The sequence below is a fragment of the Peromyscus californicus genome, unplaced genomic scaffold, assembly GCF_007827085.1.
Source record: "Peromyscus californicus insignis strain IS unplaced genomic scaffold, ASM782708v3 Scaffold_18__1_contigs__length_77618521, whole genome shotgun sequence".
NCBI lineage: Eukaryota > Metazoa > Chordata > Mammalia > Rodentia > Cricetidae > Peromyscus > Peromyscus californicus.
Window position 1 is genome coordinate 36,414,543 of NW_026294480.1, and position 23,703 is coordinate 36,438,245.

At 44.8% G+C, this 23,703-nt stretch overlaps 1 protein-coding gene and 1 non-coding gene across 3 annotated transcripts in view; both read right to left on the reverse strand.

Annotated features, from left to right (window-relative positions):
* Positions 1-6,568: 6,568 nt before the first annotated feature.
* On the reverse strand, positions 6,569-6,673 carry LOC128113878 (U6 spliceosomal RNA). The gene has a single exon (XR_008219686.1). It is a non-coding gene; the product is annotated as a U6 spliceosomal RNA (small nuclear RNA).
* Positions 6,674-20,442: 13,769 nt separating this feature from the next.
* Positions 20,443-23,703, reverse strand: part of Ipo11 (importin 11) — a 176,280-nt gene continuing 173,019 nt past the window's right edge. For both annotated transcript variants that reach the window (XM_052743242.1, XM_052743241.1), the window contains one exon: positions 20,443-21,798. In XM_052743242.1, the coding sequence (XP_052599202.1) occupies positions 21,634-21,798 (165 nt within the window). In that variant the 3' untranslated portion in view covers positions 20,443-21,633. The remainder of the gene's footprint in view (positions 21,799-23,703) is intronic.

Here is a 23,703-nt window from a genome sequence, read left to right on the forward strand (position 1 = left end):
GGCCAACTTCCTGATTCCCTGCAGCGTGCCTTAACAGAAAACAGCTTTTTGTTGTTGTTGTTGTTGTCATTTTGAGATGGGGTTTCTCTGTGTAGCCCCGGCTGTCCTGGAATTCATTCTGTAGACCAGGCTGGCCTCAAACTCAGAGACTACGGACTTTTTTATGTGTGAACACCTACTGGTCTGCATTTACTTGTAAAGAACTCCAGGCCTGAGCCTGGCGGTGGTGGCGCATGCCTTTAATCCCAGCACTGGGGAGGCAGAGGTAGGTGGATCTCTGTGAGTTCGAGGCCAGCCTGGGCTACAGAGTGAGTTCCAGGAAAGGTGCAAAGCGATACAGAGAAATCCTGTCTCGAAAAACAAAACAAAACAAAAAAAGAACACCAGGCCTGGCTATGGTAAAGAGGCTCCAGGGTTGCCCAAACAGGTTTGCTGCTGTTTTATTATCCATTTGAAGGAAGCACAATTTAGTTTCCTTGTAGCCCCCAACTCCCTCAACAGTGGTAGGGGCCAAGCCAGGAGCTGGACACAGACCAGACAATCACTCTAACACTGAGCTACATCCCCAAGAAAGAAGATCCCAATTGAGGTCCTTTTAGGCATTTCCCTGGACAGATTGAGGGCCTAGAATCTCAGTGAGTAGAAAGAAGATAGCTCACGGAGCAGTGGATACTTGCAGCCTCACTGTAGCTACCATGAAAACACACCACTCACACTGTAGGCATGTGCACTACACAAATGGTCCTCAGTGAGTAAGGTAAAAAGCACCTCTCCATGCACCATTTAGGGCAGGTCTTGTTTGCTTTTAGACAACCTATGATCATGCATGTCTCTAAAGAGAGGGGCTTTACATGGGAGTAGGCACAGGGCACTCTGGGATGAGGCAGTGCATGCATAGGAAGACTGGATGGAGCAGGGTGGAGCGGGGCAGAATGCAGAAAGGCTGCATGGGCAGCAGGGGAAGACGGTGAGCCTGCAGGGCAGAAGTGAAGGGGAAGAGGAGAGAAATGGTGCATTGCCAGTAAGGCAGGTACACGGTAAGTAGTAAGAAGGAAGGAACATATGGACAGCGGCAGCCAGGTCTGAACCCTAGTAATATCGGCGACGCCAGGCAGAAAACCTGCTCTCTCTAAGCTTGTTCACACGTTTAGCAAGTGAAGAGAATGGTGTTACCTATTTCATACGGGGGTGGGGGGATCTAATTAAACAGCAACACTATAAAAAAAAGTCTTCTCACCCTCCTCCTCATCACCATCCTCATGATCATCATCGCTAAGTTAGAATCAAGAATCTAGGATAGAGAAGAAAAGGCCTTGGGTGTTTCTTGAGGAACAGGACCACCTTTGAAGCGACCTTCAATTTTAAGAGTCTGGCTTTGATACAGCCTTTCAACGAAAACCGAATGGCCATATTTTAACATTGCCTCTCTATTACATCGACTCTCCAGCAAGGGGCCCCAGCTTCAGTACCACACACTCTACCAGGGTACTCTCCCTGGAGATGCTCCAGGGGGAATGAAGACCGACAGTTCATTTCTCGACAACTAGTTGGTGTTTAATATCATCAGGCCATGTTGGGCTGCCAGGTCCCATTGGGCTGAATCAAGGTTCCCCCTCTCTCTCTGGGATTTTGGCATGGATAGTCCTCATCTCAGGGAGAACATGACGTTCAGGTTTGACATGCTGGAAGTGTGGAAAACTACAGAAGATTTTGAAATGTGCTGTGGTTTGGTAGTGTTCCTTGACAATAAGTTTGGACTCTATAAGAAACAGAAGAAAGGAAGAGGGGGTAAAGGGAAAGGACAAGGAAAAGATGGAAAGAACAGGCCAAAGGCCCAGACTGCCTGGAATGGGTCATTTGTTTGCAGTACATATGGCTAGTCACTGAGAATAGAATTCAGTCGGGTTTCCAGTTTGCTATCAGAATGTCTGTGCCCAAAGCAAGATGAAGCCTTTATTATTCACAATGAGTGCTACCTACCAGCCATGTGAAGTGGTTCTGTGTACCCTAACAGAGGAGTGAATATTATATATGCATTCAGAGCCCAAAGCATAGGATACAGCATGTCTTTTTGTGTCTTCTAACAACAGGAAATTGTAATTTCTCATTGCAGCTTCAGGAAATTATGTTTGCTGAAGTAGAGCCTACCCCCAGAATGGCACAGAGGTTTCTGCCTGCCAGACCTGTAGTCCAAACCCCAATGATACCCCAGCGTGAGCAGAGCCTGGGAGGCTCTGGGTCAATGAAATGGGCCTGGGCCACCTCAGAAGGAAAATTCTAGATCTCCGATCACTTGAAAATAGTACAATGGTTCTCTTAGAGAAAAAATGAACTCACTGAAAATCTTACGTTACTAAATATTATTCCAGCAATATCAATACTCTGAGCATTAGAAATATCTGGAAAAAAAGTAACAATCTAGATATGAAAGGCCCAGCTCTCTGACGTTGAAGGCCTTGCCCGGTGCCTCTAAGAATGTAAGGTGCATATGGCTCACCTGGAGATCTTGTTTAAAAATGGATTGTGGATCAGAACAATGGCATTACCATATGTGTGAGTCCAATGACAGAACACTTCCACCCAAAGTCAGACAAGGCCAGTCTGTTGCACCTAAGCAGTGAGGTCAGAGATGTCTGGACCACGGTGAACCAATGCCCACAACTCAGGAAGCTGCCTATGGCAGATGGAATCCTATCAGCATGTACCCGATTTGCACTACAGCTGAGCAGCCCCGAAGCCACTGTGCTGTGGCTGCCACTTGACCTGGTGGGCAAAGCATAGCAGAACATGCCGACCTGGGAGGCAAGGACACAGCCATGATGCTTCAGATGCTCTCCTGAGCTCAGGATGTCTCATCTTCAGTGTCTAAGAACTGCAAGTAGGAGAAGAGAAGCCAGTGAGCTAAGGCTACCTGGAGACCTGTCCTCTTGTACGGCTGCCTTGCAGTGGCTGGGCACGGCTGCCATGCCTGGAATGGCTATGATGGCGAGTTTTCTATAGGCTTCCTCTCTTCTTTTGTTTCGTTTTGTTTTTCGAGATAAGGTTTCTCTCAGTCTGTAGAGCAGGCTGGCCTTGAACTCAGAGATCTTTCTAGCCTCTGCCTCCCGAGTGCTGGGATTAAAGGCCTGTGCCATTACCGCCCAGCTAGACTTCCTCTTGGTGTCTCCTAGGCTTCCTCTTGGTCTCTCCTAATATGCTTTTCCTGGATGAAGTCTTGGGCTCAGCACCTAGAGAGCAGCCACAACACCCTCATCAGCATCACATCCTTGCTGCCTCATTAACAAGGGCCGTCAATACCTCAGTATTTGTTTGTTAGTTTGTTTGTAGCAACCATTCAAGAACGTCATACCTGTCTTTGGCCCTGTGGGCATTCAAAATGTCAGCATCCATCTCTAACCTTATCCATCAAGCTGTACCCCGCTCCTGGGCTGGAGTCTGACTCTGGGCAATATTGGGGTCCACAGAGGTTTCCTAGTGAGATCTGAGCTCGCTTTACACAGCAGGGTTGCATAAGGGGATGGATTGACCACGAGCGTGGTTACTACGTGTTTGGAAGGGTCTGCACTTGGCTGTGCTAGGGGGAGGTCTTTGGCTCCACCCCTTGGCATTCCTTTAAAAGCCCTTTAGCAGAGACAGAAGGGGCTGGTGGATTTTGACCCAGGCCCTCCCGAGGCTATCCTGTGTTTCTGTCTCTCTCTTCTATATTTCTATCTAAATCTCTTATCCATCACTCCTCAAGAGCACCCTGGTGGGGGCGGGGAGTTGGTCTCCCACAGGGCACTATCTGTAGACTTCCTGGATCTCCTGGGGGGGGGGAGCTGGTCTCCCACAGAGCACTATCTGTAGATTTCCTGGATCTTGCACCTCTGTGTCTCCTGCTCTAGGCACCCAAGGAGCAGCTGCTTAAGTTTTGATGTTGGAGCATATCTGTACTGGGGATCACGGCCACTGCTAGAACAGCTGGACTGCCCTGAGTAGAACTACTGAGAGTTCTTCCTCTGCCTATGTGGGGAAAGGAGGTTCTACTCCCAGAGCTGGGAGCTTTCCAAAGACTCTCATCTGTCTTCTGATAATTGTATGGAGTGTTTGAGGCTCTCCTGTTAAAGAGAAAACTGCAGTAAGCTTTGAAGGTCAAGAACAGCCAGCCATTCGTTTTTACCTCTACGAAATCCTCAGCCTAAAGAGAGTGAGTTCCTGGTTCCTCATGCCTTATATACCTTTCTCTGCCCAGACATCACTTCCTGGGATTAAAGGTGTGTGTGCTTCCCAGTACTGGGATTAAAGGTGTGTGCCACCACTGCTTTACCTCTATGTCTAATCTAGTGACTGGCTCTGTCCTCTGATCCTCAGGCAAGTTTATTAGGGTACACCATATATCACCACACTAGTAACTTTTTGTAAGGTATATACAAAAATGTATGCATCATAGGATGATTATCATAGTAAAATAGCCAAACAGATAACTAATAAACATACACCCTTATAATGATTTTTTTATGCGGATGTCAAATCTTTTTGAAGAATACTTAAGTGGCACAAGGAGTAGTTAATTGCAACATTCAGCTAATTCAAGGACCATGCACTAATAAAAATGACACTAACATGAGCCAGGCTCATGATCAGCATGTGGCAAAGAAGAAATGGAAGAGATAGGATGAAACACTAGCTGGATGTCTTCGTCTATTAAAACTAGAGGCAACTTGTACTTCCTCCCACAGTACTCATTATAGTCACAAACTGCTCAACACACGCTCACCGTCTTTTATAACTAGAAAAAGGGGCTACACAGCAAACAGGGGCTCAGATGCTGTCCTTTTTTTTTCACACTATTTCCAAATTATTTGAGAAGCTTAATAATTTTGAGTAATTTTCCTATATTAATGCTCATGTTAGGTCATTTATATAATGGAAGACCATACAAAGATACTTGCTTCAGTTCCAATAGGCTGAGCGCTCACAAGTCATACTTCTTATTCCATCCAGGAAAGGCTGGGCAAATGGCCCAATAACTTGAGTTTGCCAGGCAGATTGTCTCCCGGCACTGGAGAGATGGGCAGATCCAGGGTCATAAACAAGATCCACTTACAAGGAGCAGAAATACTGGTGCCCTAGCCCTGTAGGTCACTGTAAGGACCACAGTCTTGGTCCTAAGCAAGCCTCTTGCTTTGGCTGGCATCACTGCAGGGAACCCTAGTAATTACTTACGGTAAACATCAGAGAGGAAGGGAGAGCGATCTGTGTGAAACGTACCCAGAAGTTTCTTGAGTGGCTTCCGTCGGCTATAGGGTAGTCCTACACCCAAGAGGAAGAGAGTTCACCTCATGCCAGCCCCTTCTTCTCTCTTGTCTCATGTTGTGGGGGCAGAAGAGTTGGCCAAGAAGAAACACATATGAAGAGCACAGGCCATAGACTCAGGCTGGCCAAGAATCTTGAGATTTAATAATAGGATAGAGACCTGCATTCCCCAGGCCTCACCACCACACCAACAGAGTTCCATAGTGGAAAGGGCTGCTGGAAACAGCTCTCTCAGTGGAGGTGATTTAAGGGAGCCCACAGTCAAGAGGGGCAACAAAACCAGAACATTGGAGGAATCCAAAACCTCTGGCACTAGCTACCACAAATAATAAATACAGCCCAATTAATCAGTCTAGCCATATTAACACAAATCCTCACACTACACGCCAACATCTCCGTTCCTATTATCCAGTATAACCATCACCTGATATGTGAGGCACCTTTAGGAACCAACTCCTTCACTCATGGGGGAGAGTGTTGCTACCCTTAAGGAGCCTGCTGATACATTTTTAGGGTTGTTCTTTACATTTCAGCTAAAACTCTTTGGAGAAATTTAGAAGGGCCAGCCAAGGTCACCAAGTAACTAAGCATTTGAAGTCCTGCTGCCTCTCCTTAGCTCCCAGGTTCCTGTAATCTCCATGGAAGAAATCCAATGAGACACAGAGATTAGAGGAGAAAATGGTTAGAATTTATTACAGAGTAACCTTGAGGTCTCTCAAGGAGCGAGAGCAGACAATAGCCAACCATTAGCCTGATTTACATTTAATGCAGATGTTATACTATTTCTTAAGCTTCTAGGACAGGCAGTTTTCCTGAGAGACTTCTTCCTGCCCAGGTGACTGATGGGCCCATTTGGATTGACTCTTGCAGGATAGAAAGTGGTATATTTTCATTCTCTATCAGAAATCCTCTTCCTACACATTAATCTCATAAGGACTCAGGTTCCTGGAACCAGGTTTGATAGCTGTCAATTAATGATATCGCGTCTCTTCCCAGGGCCAGAGCTAGGACTCTGAGCAGTAATTAGGGACCTGCTCCTCCTGTTCCTGGTTTGATGCACTGCTGATTATGAGGGAAGGCTCCAGAATAACGTCCTCTCCTCCTGCTGACTACTAACTACCTAACACGGGTTAATTATTTTAGGCAACTAAAGTAAACTTGACTCACTGTAATGCTGAACCTACCATAGCCAGAAGCTTCTTATCCAACAGTTCCCCCTTTTGACCCTGAGCCAAGGACGCTCAGGTTTGCATCTTTTTTTTTTTTCTTTTTAAAAAATATAGAACGCTTCATGGATTTGCATGCCATCATTCCACAGGGCCCATGCTAAGTTTCTGTGCATTGTTACAACTTTAGTATGTTATGCTGCCAAGACAAGCTCTCTCTCTCTCTCTCTCTCTGCTTCTTCTTTGTTGTCGTCCTCCTCCTCCTCCTCCTCCTTCTCCTTCTGCTGCTCCTTCTTCTCCTTCCCCTCTTTCTTCTTCTCTTTTACTTAATGTTTGTGGGTGTTTTACTGCATGGATGTCTGTGAATCATGTCCACAGCTGGTGCCTGCAGAGGCCAGAAGAGGGCGTTAGATCCCCTAGTACTGGAGTTACAGATGGTCGTCAGCCACCACGTGGGTACTGGGACTAGAAACAAACCTGGATCTTCTCGAAAAGCAGCCAGCACTCTTAGTTGCTGAGACACTTCTCCAGCTCCCTTCCCCTTTGTGAACATGTGGTCTGTGACCTTAAACTGAACACACTCAGAGACAGGCCCACTCTTGTGTGTATTTTCATATATTTTGTATAAACTCCCTAAATAAAATCCCCATGCTTCCTTTGTTTGATGAGGAGAGCAGTCAAGAGGGTGGGGCAGGGGGACGTGAGTAGAGGCTAGGCTAGGCCAGCCTGAGCTACATAGCAAGATCCTATCTTTAAAAAAGATACTTCCAGGGTTGGGGATTTAGCTCAGTGGTAGAGCGCTTGCCTAGCAAGCACAAGGCCCTGGGTTCGGTCCTCAGCTCCGGAAAAAAAAAAAAAAAAAAAGATACTTCCTCCAAATCCATGGCTCAGTGAATCACACAGCAAAATAAATAGATGAATGTGACAAAGAGATTATAGGGAAGAGGGGAGGTAGACACGGGTAATAGTGAGATGGGAGAGGTTTGAGGGTTTCATAAATTCATGTGTGAAACTGCCAAAGAACACATTTAATTTAAAATGGGAAAAAATTAAAAAGGCAAAATGTCCCAAACCCAATCAAACAAACAAAAAACCAAATATATAAAATGGAATGAAAATCACAAGGCACACTCTAAGGCAAACAAAAGAACACTCAGAGGTTAAGCAAGCCGTGAGTCAGACTCAGTCTAACTCAGAGTGAGGTCACTAATAGGCAATTTAAAGTACATCTTAGAATGTCCAGAGTTCAGCTGCCAAAAGTAGACCACACTCAAGATGTAGTGTGATGGTGGCAGACCACCAGTGTGTGATGTAGGCTGACAGAAGAAAAGTCTAGTAAATTATCTAATGTAAACACCATGAAACTAAAACTCTGTAGCAAACATAAAACCAAAAGGAAAGAATATGCCAGCCTATGGTATCTGAACTGTGATAACCTGCAAAGAGAACTGTCTTAAAGACGATGGGAGTCTCATTTGACTTTAGAGAAATAAGGATGAGGGTCATAGGTGACTTTTTACCAGAAGTGTGCAAGCAAGACATGTTTGATGTAAAATAAAATGTTTAAAATAACAAAAGAAGAAAAACCTAGAATAATTCTATAACCACCACCACCAACAACAACCCTAGATCCTTCCTTTTAATGTGAGACATAAAACTTTCTCTGGCAAACAAAAACTGAAGGAATTCATTGTCCGTGAACCTGTCTCCCAGAAACTTTAAAATGAAAATGAGGAGGTGGGTAAGAGTTTGAGTCTAGGCTGGTGAGCCGGCTCAGCTCAGTGGGGAGCGGCACTTGCTGTGGAAGCCTGGAGATCCTCAGCGTCCATGTAAGGAGAAGGGGGAGACTGACTCCACAAAGTTGTCTCTCACGCTCACAGCTGACCAACACACACATCGTAGATACACACACACACACTGTTATTGCCCCCTGAAGCACAATATTATAGGCACAAATGTTATATGAGTAACAAGCCGTTTTCTGATTGGACTTACGACCTTCTGCGTAAGACATAATTTATGTCTGGCTCTGTTAATGAAGCCAAGAAGCTGTGGCCAGGTAAGTCACAGGCCCCACAGGAGAACCTATTGCTATTATTCTCTTAAATGTACATAGAGGTAAACTTACTCCTATAGATAAACACATCTCTCAACTCTCATTGGAGAAGCTTCTTCTTGCAGTAGAATGGCGATTAACACAGAGACCCGCAACTGGTCGACATGCAGAGAATACGGGACTAGGGAGTACTCATGTCCTAAATGGGACAACTCTCTCCCCCTCCCTCCTCCCAAGGCTCAGGGATCATTGAGGAAGAGGGGCCAGAAAGAGTGTAAGAGCCAGAGAGGCAGTGAAGAAATACAGTGAAACACTTTCCTGGATACAATAGGGAAGTTGCGCGTATGAACGAATGAACTCACTCACAGTGGTTGTGACAGCATACGTAAGACCTGCACAAGAGCCAGTCACAGAAAAACATCACAGTATGGAGGGAGGAAGTGGTCAGGAATTCCTCCCCTTAGCTGAGGAGCTATTGCCAACAGACGGCTGCTGGGAAAGGAAGAGTCAGTTTTCTTCAGGGATGTAGTCCCTGAGAGGCTAGTATCTGACCCAGGATATGGACGTGCACTCATCCACACATGGTAGCACTAACTGGACACCATGGATTTGAGAAGAGGAGGAAGGAGAGGAGGGGGAGGAGGGGGAGGAGGAGGAGGAGGAGGAGGAGGAGGAGGAGGAGGAGGAGGAGGAAAGAAAACATGAAATTGGGAGGGAATTTGAGGACAGAGAAGGAATTGGAGGGGAGTGAATGAGGGCAGGTGGACTTGCCCAAAACATATAACATTCACTATGAAATTCTCAATTAAAAATAAAGAAAGCTCATCATGTTCTTGGTACTTCAACTAAAATATAGACATTTTAACTTGGAAAGAAAAATTTTGGATCTACATAAAGGATGAACATCAGAGAAAGAACAAATAAAGACAACTGTAATTGAGAAATGTATATTGCAAATTTAGGCTAGAGTTAACCTTTTTTTAATAGAAAATAGAAAATCTGCCCCATATTAAAGTAGGTGCCAGGGATCCAGAGTCATAAGGTTCAGTTTTCTCAGTTTCTTCATCTGTGGAATAGGATGGGTAGAATAACTCACCTCTCTCAGATCTCCTTCCTGTTCAGTTATTACTAAAATCAAAAGGAAAAGGGCAGGTAGGGATGGAGCTGAGCTGGTGGGTTCCTAGCAGCACAAACCTCTGGGTTCTTTCTCAGCACATACATACTGGGTATGCTGATGAACACCTGTAATCCCAGCACTTAGGAGGCAGTGGCAGGAGGATCCGAGACTCAAGCACATCTTTGGCTATGTACAAGATTGAGGGCAGTCTGGGTTCTCAAAAAAAAAAAAAAAAAAAAAAAAAAAAGACTTTAAAACAATTACTCCTAGGCCTGGCAGTAGTGACACACACCTCTAATGCCAGCACTCATGAGGCAGAGGCAGGCAGATCTCTGTGAGTCCAAGGCCAGCCTGGTCTACAGAGCAAGTTCTAGGGTTACGCAGAGAAACCCTGTCTCCAAAAAAAAAAAATCTATCACAGTAAATTGGGGTTTTCTATATCCAAACTGCACACTGCTTGTATTAGCTTCTCCTAGCACATGTAACAAAGTATTCAGTGTGGACACTGGTTCAGTACCGGTCTCCAAATCCTGCCCACAGTATCCTGTTGTAAGTAACAAACACAAAGGCTGAAAGAACAGGCCATTTCATGGTATTGATTCCACTGTCAGGGACATCACAAGACACGTGCCTTTCAATCTGCAGAAGAAATAAGCCACACGGCCTTCTTTGACTAAACAGAGCTCATGATTAGTTTGTGATTGCCTTCAGAGCCGACACTAGGCATCCCTCCCCGGACTCGCTGTCAATACATTCCTGGGTTCAGTGGGCACTTCCCTGAACTACAATTTCTCTGTCAATCAAAAGTTTTGTTCTTCTAGATCATTGCTTAAGTTGTAGCATTCATTAAAAGAGAAAAAGCAAACCACAGTGGGGCTGAGAGTCCTGTGGAAATGACCTGCCCCCTTTTGAAATGAAAAGCAGATCTGACTTCAGGTGAAAGCTCTGGAGAAGAACCCTACTGGCTCACTTGTGGCAAAACCCCTCCCAGAAGCCTCCTTCCTAGCTTTTCTCGCTCTAACCCTTGCGATCAAACATCCCCATGGCGGTTCTAGCCCCAAAGGTTTATTTTCTACTTTAAACCACCTGCCTGGTGGCCGACAGATGGGAATGCTTTAAGCCTCCCTGCACTCATAGCTACTCCAGCAGTTATTTCTTTCAATTCCATTTTTGCCCCACTGGGAAATTAAATGGCATAAAAATCAATGCTTCACTTGAAAGGAAAAGGGGGCTGGATGACCAGATATCACTATATTCCTTTCCGGATTGGACACTGCCTCAGAGCATATCTGGCTAAATAAATTTCAACAGACAGGCCCAGAGGAGTTGGATGCAGGCATTCGCTGGAGCAAAGAGCGAAAGCTCTTCGTTTCAGATCTTCAGCTGATGAGCAACCCGACGCTTCCTTGGGTAGGAAAGATTTCAAGAGAAGACATTAAGCAGTGGCTCCCAGTTCTGAATTCTCTCCAAGTGCTGCAGACCACAAGCCCCTCAGGCTCTCAGGAGGGAGGACAGAAACTTGGCTTCAGATGAGTGGCATGGCACCGGGCAGAGCCCAGTATCTGTGGCCAGGGGCAGCTGCTATGTGCTACCCTAAGGGCACCCAGAGCCCTGGGCTTTGGGAGATGTTTGGAACAGAGTGCAGTTTCTTCTTACAGGGTAAAAAAAAAAAAAAAAAAAAAAAAAAAACTCTTATTTTGTCGTCCTCGGACCGGAACCCATGACTTTCCAAATGTGGCACAAGCACTCTGTCACTAAACTGTATCCCAGCCCACAGGTCATTTCAAACTGCCTTTTCAGCAGCGGCCACCACCCTGAGACACCAGGCTTACAGTTTCATGTAAAGAAATGACGACCTTCTCAGTGGTTTGCCAGCCAGAAATACGCTATTTCTCTGACTGAGACAAAGACAGTGCCCGGCAGTCTGGTGAGCTCCTGCTTTCTAAACACAACCCAAAACAAACGGGATGCCCACTAAGACACCCATGAAGGTGTCACCATAAATACCAATGAGGGTGTTTGGAAAGAGGCCAGCATCGGCCTTCATTTCCAGTGGTGTGCTGAGTTCTGGTTATATTGTATCAACACATCTTCACAGCAGAAAGACAAGGTATGTGCTGTCTCATGTCTGTAATCCCAGCATCTGAGAAACTGGGAATCCATCTACCTCAAGACCCAGCTTGTCACTCTTGGGCATATATCCAAAGAATGCTCCATCCTACCACAAGGACACTTGTTCAACTATGTTCTTAGCAGCTTTATTCATAATAGCCAAAAGCTGGGAACAACCTAGATGCCCCTCAACCCAAGAGTGGATAAAGTATGGTACATTTACACAATGGAGTATTATTCAACAATGACATCATGAATTTTGCAGGCAAATGGATGGAACTAGAAAAGATCATCCTGAGTGAGGTAACCCAGACCAAGAAAGAAAACATGGTATGTACTCACTTATAAGATAAGTGGATATTAGATGTAAATTGAGAGGTAATCATGCTACAATCCACAGACCCAGAAAAGCTATGTAGCTAGGAGGGCTTAAAAGATTTTCCTGGGAAGAGGAAATAGATTTTGAGGGTGGACTGGGGGTGGGTGGGAATGAGAACAGGAGAGAAAGTGGGGAATGGGATTGAGAGTACTGGGAGAGACGGCTGAAATTAGAGGGCATTTGGAGGGTGGTGATGTGGAAACCTAGTTCAGTATCAACTTTCAGGATTCTACAAAGGTGACCCTAGAGAGGACTCCTGGTAACGGAGGATTCGGAGTCTGAGCCAGCCATCTTCTGTAAACAGGCAAGGCTTCCAGTGGTGATACTGGGACACCAACCCAGCCATAAAACCTTCAACCTACAATCTATCCTGTCTGCAAGATGTGCTGGGGCAGTGGTGGTACAGAACTTGTGTGCCAATTACTGGTCTAATTTGAGGCCCATGCATGACACTTCCTGGATGGCCTAGAACCAAAGGCTGGATAGCCCGAGACCTAAGGATACAAAAAGAAAAATCAGTAAAATAATTTCTAATGTTAGTCTGCTATGTTCATAGATTGCTGCCTAGCCCAATCACCATGAGAGAGGCTTCCTCCAGCAGCTAATGGGAGCAGATTGCAGAGACTCAAGGCCAAACATTAGGTGGAGCTCAGGGAACCCCATGGAGGGGGAGGAAGGACTGTAGGAGCCAGAGGGGTCGAGAATACCTGGAGAACACGGTCCACAGAATCAACAAAGCAGGGCTCACAGGGGCTCACAGGGGTTCACATAGACTGAATTGAAAAACATGGAGCCTGCATGGGTCTGACCTATGTCCTCTGCACATATGTTAAGGTTATGTAGCTTGGTGTTCTTGTGGGGCTCCTAACAGTGAGAGTGGAGGCATCTCTGAATCTTTTGCCTGCTCTTGGGACCCTTTTCCTCCTCCTGGATTGCCTTGTCCAGCCCTGGTAAGAGGATTTGTGCCTAGTCTTACTGGAACTTCTTATGCCATGTTCAGTTGATATCTCTGGGAGGTCTACTCTTTTCTGAAGGGAAACGGAGGATGAGTAGATCTGGGGGGAAGGTGAGGTGAAAAAGGAACTGTGCGGAGTGGAGGAAAGGGGAAATTTCATTCAGGATGTATTGTATAAAAATTAAAAACAAATATAGTAAAAAAAAAAAAAAGAGGGAGAAGCAGGAAGATGATTTCAAGGCTATCATCCTTGTTGATATAGAGAGGTAAAATCAGCCTGAGCTACCTGAGATCCTTCCTCAAAACTAATAAAAAATAATAACAAAGCCAGTGTGGTAGCACACATCTTTAATCCCAGCACTCCGGGAGGCAGAGGCAGGCAGATCTCTGTGAGGTTGAGGCCAGTCTGGTCTACAGAGTGAGTTCCAGGACAGGCTCCAGAGCTACACTGAGAAATTCCCTCTCAAAAAACCAAAACAAGGGGGAAAAAAATGACATATATGTACATATATGTTAAAACGCCATACGCTGTTAGTGCTTGTTGGGAGCAGACTGAGAACAAGGTGTCCACCTTGTCTCTGGCTTGAGCATGTTTGTCTCAAGCATTCTCTAAGACTCCTGGACCTGGGGCAGCCTGGCCATACCCTGTGATAAGGAGGAAAGAGAACAACAAATGTAGCCAAGGGTATTAAAAACGTTGTGCCCCCGAGGACAGCAAAAAAGTAAATTAAAAAAAAGAATTCCAATGAGTTACTGCTATTTATCCTATGGCATAAAAATGGCTGAGGTGGAAGTCAGCCATGGGGAAGCTCATCTGTGGAGGCCTCTCTGCTTTTCAGCAAAATCTCTCAGTTGGGAGCTCCAGCAGGACTCCAGTGACAGGGTTTCCCCAGTCCTTTCTGAAGGGTTCCCAGCACTCTTTTGGATGATACTTTTGCTCCTTTAACTGGGCTCCTCCTGTTACTGCCCCGTGCTGTAAGGACCTCATCTGGTGATGCCGTCTATCTGCTCCTTGCCATCTGTACTATTAGTTTTGCTTTGCTTTAGGCTTAAATTCATTTATTTGAAACTGAAAGTATAGCTACAGCACAGATCATTCTTGAACAGGTTTCAGAGACGTAAGGTTAATATAACTCACAACAGGTTCCATCTGCCTTTTCTCATACCTCTGTCATGCTGTTTTTCATGGCAGAGCTTTTGTAAACAGCCATGCTGACTGTAGCAAGAGCTGTGACTCAAAACAAAAAGCACCGGGAACATGTATGATGGCCACGTACTATGGGAAAAATTTAAAACAGAGGCCTGGTGTTTACTCCTTTAACCACTGCAGCATCTATGGACCCCACCCCAAATGCGCCTTCTGATGCTATGGGACCTCAGGAGGTGGACTTTAATCCACACAGTTGAAGATAGCGAGGCTACAAACAGCCACCATTTCAAAAACTGATGGTTTTTCGTGTGTGGCTGATTTCAAACGGCTGGGAGTAGAGTCAAGGGCCACCCACTTTCAGTACAGAATTTCCACACAGCCTCACATGCTATGCAGAACAAGAGCTGGTTTTAGCAGTTACCAACCAGCCTGGGATAGTATCAATTTATTTTGTGTCTGATCCTCACCCCCTAGCCTGCTGCTTCTGAATAAGCACATTCACCAGAGTCCACATTTCCCAGTGATGTTTGCAACTCTGCATTCCTATGAGACCATGTAATGCCCTGAAGGTAGGTATCCCGTTCTGCCCCAGAAGACTGCAGGCACTGTGACTTGACAATAATGGAATGGTAAAATAAAGACCTAAAGTGGAACAAGTTTCAGAGAAAATTAGACAAGTGTACTAGTGCTTACTAATGTGACTTACCTAATACGATTTAGAAGAGAGGGAAGAGCAGGGCAGTGGTGGCTCATGCCTTTAATCCCAGCACTCAGGAGGGAGAGCCAGGCAGATCTCTGTGAGTTCAAGGCCAGACTGGGCTACAGAGTGAGTTCCAGGAAAGGCTCCAAAGCTACACAGAGAAACCCTGGAGAGAGAGAGAGAGAGAGAGAGAGAGAGAGAGAGAGAGAGAGAGAGAGAGAGAGAATGAGAATGACCAATTTATAGGGAAACATGTTAATGTTGGTCACATAGGCCTTGGTTAGAGGATTGGGAAAGGTCTCCAGGATGTAAAGTAAATTGAAAAGGAGTATGTTAGTGGAATAGAAACTATCATTCTGAGTAGCAGTCTAGTCATCCTTTGTTTTACATCTAGTATCCTCCTATGAGTGAGTACATACCATGTTTGTCTTTCTGAGTCTGGGTTACCTCACTCAGGATGGTTTTTTCTAAATCCATCCATTTGCCTGCAAACCTCATGATATCATTGTTTTTCTCTGCTGAGTAGTACTCCATTGTGTATATGTACCACATTTTATTTATCCATTCTTCAGTTGAAGGACATCTAGGTTGTTTCTACGTTCTGGCTATTACAAACAATGCTGCTATGAACATAGCTGAGCATGTGCCCTTGTGGTATGATTGAGCATTCCTTGTGTATATGCCCAAGAGTGGTATAACTGGAGATTAAGGATAACCCTGAAGGTCACTGACCTCCATTTGTTAACAGTTGCATGCCAGCTAAGCCTTTTCATTTTCAAAATCCTCTTCAAGCTGGTGTAGTACCTACTTTTCAGGAGTGGCTCTGTGAAACATTTATTGGCCTCCTGAAATTCATTTAGCCCCCTTTGAAGATACCTTAAAATTTATGAGCCTAAATGTAGCCATTATAAGACCATCAGTCATGCTCCTTGTGAGCTGCCTGTTTTTTCTTTATGGTTCTTAGTTGTTCTTTTGCAGAGCTGCCAGCTTAAGTTGTGCTGGGATCAAGAAAAATGGGCCTTGGTGGTTCGTGTTCCTAGAGTTGTATCCATGCCAGTGGATGCCCACACACACCAGAAGAGAATTTGACATCGCTGCTGCCATAGTTTGCTGTTATAGTGGAGGCGGTCACTGCTGCTACTGTTTCTGGGATTACCATTTCATAATTGCTTACTACAGCTAGCACAGTGGAGACCCTGGCAGCAAAAGCAGCTACCACAGTTAGTTTATCTTTCATTCTATTGGGCATGATAAATTTAATTCAATAGTTATATACATTTCGATTGGCTTTGAAAATTATAAATTTATAAACTCAAGTTCCATTTGCTTTTGGGAAACCATCTTACAAGGATTCCAATTTGCAGTAAGGCTCGTTAAGGAAGGGAATGGCTCAGTTGCCTTTAGCCTACTGACTATGGGTGGGTTAGGACTTCTGTTGGTCTTTCCTGTGTGGAACACACAGATTGCAAGCCAGTGCCACTTTGAGATCTTTGGCAGCAGTTTAACTCTGCAGCTCACATACAATTGAGCCTGTATGATGAGTATTCAGAGACAGGTAATGCCTGGGGGGCGCTCACCAACCTAAGACAGAGTGCCTGTGTGGCCTGGGCAGGCGTCTCCATGATGGGTAAGGTGACCTGCTGACATCCCACGCAACCTAAGTCAGAAGTTCATTTATTAGTAAAAGGGGGACCTGTAGGGCCCTGACCCCCGTTTTGGTAACTGTTGCCTTGCTTGCTGACCTTGACCTTGATATCCTCCCTATGCTAATTCCCTCTTGGGTTTCACCCTCCTGAATGCTTAAGGGAAGTTCCTTGTCTGTGTATCCTGCATAATGGGCATTAACAGCTTAGATGCAAGATTGTAAAACATCAGTAGCGAACTTCTGTCCTCCAGGGTTCTCCCATTGTGCTGTAAGCCTGTATTTAAGACCTCCCTCTCCTTCAATAAAGGCATTCCGCATTAAAAATAAAAAAAAAGTCGTTTTGATTTGCATTTTCCTGATGATTAGGGATGTTGAGAAATTCCTTAAATGTCTTTCAGCCATTTGAGCTTCCTCTGTTGAGAATTCTGTTTAGCTCTATAGCCCACTTTTTAATTGGACTGTTGGGCATTTTGATGTCTAATTTCTAGACTGCTACTCACAATTCCAGGGAGGCTATCTAGTAAAGAGGACCGTAAGAAAGACAGAGAAATGGATGAGATCGACATGAGCAAACTGGACGTGAGGTGGGGTAATGAAGGGCAAGGGTCGGGGGAAAGAGAGCTTAGGCGAGCAGGAGATCCCAGCTGGATCAAGAACAGAGAGGAAGAACAAGAAAAGAGACACAATGATAAATGAAGACCCCATGGGAATAGGAAGCAGAGTGCTAGAGAGGTCCCCAGAAATCTATAAAGATACCTCCACAATAGACTACTGGCAATGGTCGAGAGACAGCCCAAACTGACCTACTCTGGTGATCAGATGGCCAAACACCCTAACTGTCGTGGTAGAACTCTCATCCAGTGACTGATGGAAGTGGTTGCAGAGATCCACCGCCAGGCCCCAGGTGGAGCTCCAAGAGTCCAATTGGTGAGAAAGAGGAGTGCTGTGGGATGGTCTGTATGTCAAATGTGTTGCTGATTGGTCAATGAATAAATCACTGATTGGTCAGTGGCCAGGAAGGAAGTATAGGCGGGACTAACAGAGAGGAGAATTGAGAGAACAGGAAGCTGGGTGAGAGAGACACTGCCAGCCGCCATGATGACAAGCCGCATGTGAAGATGCCGGTAAGCCACAAGCCATGTGGCAAGGTATAGATTAATAGAAATGGATTAATTTAAGCTGTAAGAACAGTTAGCAAGAAGCCTGCCACGGCCATACAGTTTGAAATCTGTCTCTGTGTTTACTTGGTTGGGTCTGAGCGGTTGCGGGACTGGCGGGTGATAGAGATTTGTCCTGACTGTGGGTCAGGCAGGAAAACTCTAGCTACAAATGGCGTCCAATGTGGTGGCAAGAGTTTCCACCTAAAACCTGAGAAAAAAGATTCTAAAACGGAGCTAAAAACAGCTTCCTAATTGTCTCTCTCAAATGAGCGGCAGCTGCCGGTTTGAGCTACTGGCGGGTTCCTAGCGTGTGTGCATGCTCGACCTGCAGTATGGTGGGAATGAGGCCTCTGCAAGTGGCACATTAAGCTGTGTGGTGGATTTAGCCTTTGCTAGTACAAAACAAAAAACAAAAAAAGAGGTTTCTGGGCTACACGCTGCTTTGATAGAAGCATAGACCCACTATTTCTGAGAGTTGATGGCTCCCAGAGCTGGCGGAAAACGTATCACCGCCATGTTGGGAAGCTGAAGTGGGCGGAGCCAGCAGCGCCAGCGCCATTTCAGGCTTAGAAGGCTACAGTTCAAAGCAATAGGCTCAAGCTAATATAAAAAAAATAAGCCACGTAAAGATGGCTACCACACAAAGAATCTGGATTATGTTCTCTTTGATATTCGTAACTAAAGAAAAACATTTGATTACAAAAGCTGTTGAGTTATGCCAAAATGTGTATTTTAAAGGTACCTTGACTTCAAAATTTGGATATAAGGATATGTTGCTTTGGAAAGGAGATTCTGCTTTTGTTCCCACAGAAAGCCAGAGGCTATGGATTTATTCCAGATTAAGATACATCAGGTTTGACCAGCCAAGACCCCCTGAAAGGTGACACCAAGGCCCAGATGATCCAACATTCAGAACTGTTTCAAGGCAACTGGCTCAGACGATAGACTCTCATGGACTACTCCATAATCCTAAAATATTCTTTGTGTCCCCATAAGATACAGTGCCCCCCTCCAGCAGGAAGTAGTAAGAGAAGCTACGCCCAAATTCCCAAATATACCAAGCTGACTTTGGAGATGTGTAAAGGTTAAAACCTTCCTTTTTAAGAAAAGAAAAGGGGAAGTGCTATGGGATGGTCTGTATGTCAAATGTGTTGCTGATTGGTCAATGAATAAATCACTGATTGGTCAGTGGCCAGGCAGGAAGTATAGGTGGGACTAACAGAGAGGAGAATTGAGAGAACAGGAAGCTGGATGAAAGAGACACTGCCAGCCACCATGATGACAAGCCGCATGTGAAGATGCCGGTAAGCCACAAGCCACAAGAGGAGGGATTATATGAGTGAGAGATGTTGAGACCATGATTGGAAAAAGCACAGGGACAAATAGCCAAACTAGTGGAAGCACATGAACTATGAACCAATAGCTGAGGAGCCCCCAACTGGATCAGACCCACTGGATAAGTTAGACAGTCGATTAGCTTGAACTGTTTGGGAGGCTCCCAGGCAGTGGGACCGGGACCTGTCTTTAGTGAATGAGCTGGCTTTTTGGAGCCTGGGGCCTATGCTGGGACACTTTGCTCAGCCTGGGTGAAGGGAGGAGGGGACTGGACCTGCCAGGACTGAATCTACCAGGCTGAGTTGAATCCCCTGGGGAGACCTTGCCTTGGAGGAGATGGGAATGGGGGGTGTATTGGGGGGGGAAGACAGGGGAATCCGTGGCTGAAATATAAATTAATTAATTAAATTAAATTAAATTATAAAATTAAAAGAAACTATCATTCCTTCAAAAGTTTTAGTATAGTAGGATGAATGGATGAATTGTTTCATCAAAATCTGTATGTTGCTACAATGTGTCAATGGACAGAATCTTGTAAAGCAATAATTACATTATACCTTTTTTTTTTTTTTTTTGGTTTTTTTTCGAGACAGGGTTTCTCTGTGTAGCTTTGCGCCTCTCCTGGAACTCACTTGGTAGCCCAGGCTGGCCTTACATTATATCTTATAGAAAGAAAAACATGGTATGTATGAATACTTTTTCAGAGCTTTTTATAAAACCTATTTTAATCCATGATTTTAAAGTGAACCACGTTCTTCTTCTGAGGGAAGCTTTAAAATTAAGCCGTCTTGCAAAGCAGTTGCTCGGTGCCTTTTCTATGCACTGTAGCATCCTCTATCAATAATGAGAAGGTGATCATTTCCTACAGCTGAGAATTGGGGTTTTAGGAATTAGTAGTGGCATGGCTGGGAGAGGCCTTCAGATGAAAATAATTAAGCAAAGGTGAATATTCTTATGTCCATCTTGTGGCTGGGAAACAATGGCGAAGAAACCTCATTATCAAGGAGCGCTCAGCGTTTAAGTGAAGATCTGAAGCCTGAAGTACTGGTGCCAGCTTTGGGTGGAAGGCTGGAACCATAGTGTAAGAGGACCCTTCTTTATAATCTACTGGGCAGGGTTTTGTTTTTTCAATTTTTTTAAAAAAAGTTTTTATTTTTTATGTGCATTGGAGTTTTGGCACGGGACTGGAGTTACAGACAGTTGTGAGCTGTTATGTGGGTTCTGAGAATTGAACCTGGGTCCTCTGGAAAAGCATTCAGTGCTCTTAATCTCTGAGCCATCTCTCCAGCCCCCAACTGGGAGGTTTTAATGAACTATTTTGTTTTTGTTGTGGAGAATTGGAGGCGAGAAAAACAGACAAATGAGTCAAAGGTGAGGTATCTTTGGAAAATTTAATTGGACCATATTTTCTTTCTTTGCTGAAAACATCATATATCTGTAGACATTATGGGTTCCATAGCTTACAAAGGGTAGTGGTTTTCCCACAGTTACATACTGTACCCAAATTTCTATAGAAAGGTAAGACAATTCCAATTTTGCTTTTGAGTATTTCCTAAAAGACGCTCTAAGGTTCCTCACAATGGCAAGTCATGCAAAGTAAGGCGTCAATTCTCTCCCTCACACGTTTAGTGCAATAGAGGGACAGGAAGGAAGACTAGTTACGTCAGTGCTAGTACCTGGGGACTGGTGCTGGGTCCTCTGAGGCGCACCCCTACACTGAGGTGCTGACACTCCCCCGCACTGAGGAACCTGAGGTGGGTCAATACTGAGCAGCCTGTCACAGCCAAGCAGGACTGTCACAGCAGAAAGGGGACTTGGAGTTGTCTGGTTCTTGGTGTTCACGGGGCTACTGGCCGTCACGCGTAGCAAAGGAAGAGGGCCAGAGCATGACCCCAGGTCTCCCACTTGGCACTACAGTACCACTGGTTCACGTCAGTGGGCCTTACAACATATGCACTGAAACAAAGTTAAAAGTGCCTTTACCAATTCCTGCGTCAGATTACTAGAATGAAATGCAATCATTTGATTTCTCCTCCAGGTGAAAACAGCTCCCTTGTAATATACTCTCGGTAGTGGGTATCCACCATGTCGATTCCCTGGTGCACAAATTTAACTGTATCATTTGCACAGCATTCTCAGTTTTCAAACTTGTTTCCTTAAAAAAAATAGGATAAGGCAATCAAATTGAACTAATTTGGACTGCAGAAAAACATCCGGAACATCAGCCTTCATTTTCTCAAGTGTTAAGAGCCCATGATGAAAAGGTAATCAACGAGTCTCTTCTCTTAACAGGAAACAATGCAGTGACTGTCGATAAACGCACCTCTAGTAAATACAGGGCCCCTCATAAATATAAAATTAAATTCTTTTGAGGAATAGTTTTCTGACTTTAATATTTGGGATTTACACTTATTCTCTATATTTTATAGTAAAAAATTTATGGTCTTGGTTTCTTTATATTCATACACAAATGACTTCATCTCAGCAGGCTCTCACGTACAGATGGCAGACTGGGCTATTCAGCTTATTTCAGAAGGGGACGGTGGCCACATGGTTCGTGCTCTTAGAATCCTTGCAAAAACTCCTGCAGCTGGGTGACAATCTCCGTGTCCACTGTCTCCATAAGGGACTGGAAGCCCTGCTCTCCCAGGATCTCCTGCTGGGCCTTGAGCTTCTCGTAGATGAACTGCTGTAGTGACACTGTGTGCACAGGGTCCTTCAGGGCCAGCTGGGGACAGAGAAGGCAGACAGCGTCAGAGAAGACGGACAAACACCTCCCACAGGTGTCTTCCTATGCTCTCTAATCTCTCCACAGCACAAAACCGCTGCTTTCTGAAACTCTGAAGGTCTCCTGCAGACAGTGTGCTGGGACTGTAAGCCCAGTTTGATGTGCCCAGTTTCTCAAGAACTGAGGACTCATCCAATTCAAGTGGGGGACTCTAGTAAAAAAGCATCCTACAAGGAAGAGAGCCCACTGGAGGGTATCACTCCCTCTCCTTAGGACAATCAGAGTCCAGCAGCAGCTTGGCCATACCCTCAGGAAGCAAGGAGACACTATTTGTCCTAGCTTATACAACACCATTTAATCTGTGCCTGTGTTTTTGGTTGGGCGGGGGGAATCAAAATTTGGTCTTCCCCCAGACCCACTATGGTATTTGGAAAACAAAAGAATTAAAGGTTTAATTAATATTTTCTATGCCCATAGAGTACATATACATATACACATATAAGCTGCACATTAGTACTCTTCTTCACCTTTACATTATCACAAAATTCTTTCTGAACATATGTTGAGATTTCTAAATTGATGCCATTTTTTTTTACCTACTATACATATGTAAACACAACCACAGGGTAAACAGTTTTGTCTGTGACTTTGCTAACCACTCCACCACGAACACTGTTCTGCATTACTGTCTAAGCAGCCTCTCTTTACACTTCAGCTTCTTTTGTTTAAAGCAGGTCTCAGGCAGCCAAGGCTAGCCGCACACTAGACAATGCAGCTGACATTGGCCTTGAGCTCCTGCTTTGATCTCCAAGCACTGGTACTGTAGGCGTGTGCCACTCTGCTCAGAATTTCATCTTGTTTTTTTTGGATACCTATTCCCATCTGTTTCAGAAGAATTACTAGGACATCGCAATTTTATGACTCCTGATATATACTATCAGCTTGTTTTCCCTATGATTTGTATCAATATGGAAGACAGAATAGTGTTTAGTTGCTAACACTATGTTGGCACTGATATTATTTAATGATTTATAGAATTGTAATAACAACACAGTATTAGTATAAGCTGAGCATTTATTCCACTGTCAGTGATCTTGAACATGTGCATGACTTTCAATAAAGTGCATGAGTGTCTTGCTCGTGTAGCTGAATTCCAGCCAAAACTGCTGTCTGAGTTGTATAAATAGGTGTTAAAATCCAACTGTGACAAAAAGATATAGGCACCACGAAATTTAAATTAGGCTCCATTACCAAAGCAGAGTATATAACAAATCCAAGATAAAGCTGTCAATATGCATTTCCCAGCAAGAGAGACAGGAGAGAGCAGGGTGGACATAACCTCATCCCTGAGCTGAAGACATCATTCTCCAGCACACACAGAAGCTCAAGGTGTGCATCTGAAAACTGTTGTAGAATATGACCTTAACTATGTAAAGGTGTGTTTGTTACACTTGTCTAGGCTGCTCCTGTTTAATTCTGTAAAGGTATGTTGCTGTTTCACCTTGCCTGCCTAATGGATCTGACTGATCTAATAAAAAGCAGTAGAGGGATGGGCGGGCGGGTGGGCAGAGAGAATAAGTAGGAGGAGGAGGAGGAATCTCAGCTGGAGCAGAAGAGAATGATGGAAAAAGAGGGGGATGCCAGGGACCAGCCAGGCAGCCACCAGCCAGCCAGAAACAGAGGAAAAAGCTCCGAGGCAAAACATAGATGAAGAGAAACAGGTTAAATTAAGTTATCAGAGCTAGTGGGACAAGCATAAGATAAGATCGAGCATTCAGAACCAATAATAAGTCTCTGTGTTGTAATTTGGGAGCTGGTTGGTGACCCAAAGAAAGCCAACTATAGAAAACATTTGCTATCTGGGGGTGGAGAGATGGCTCAGCAGTTAAGAGCATTTGCTGCTCT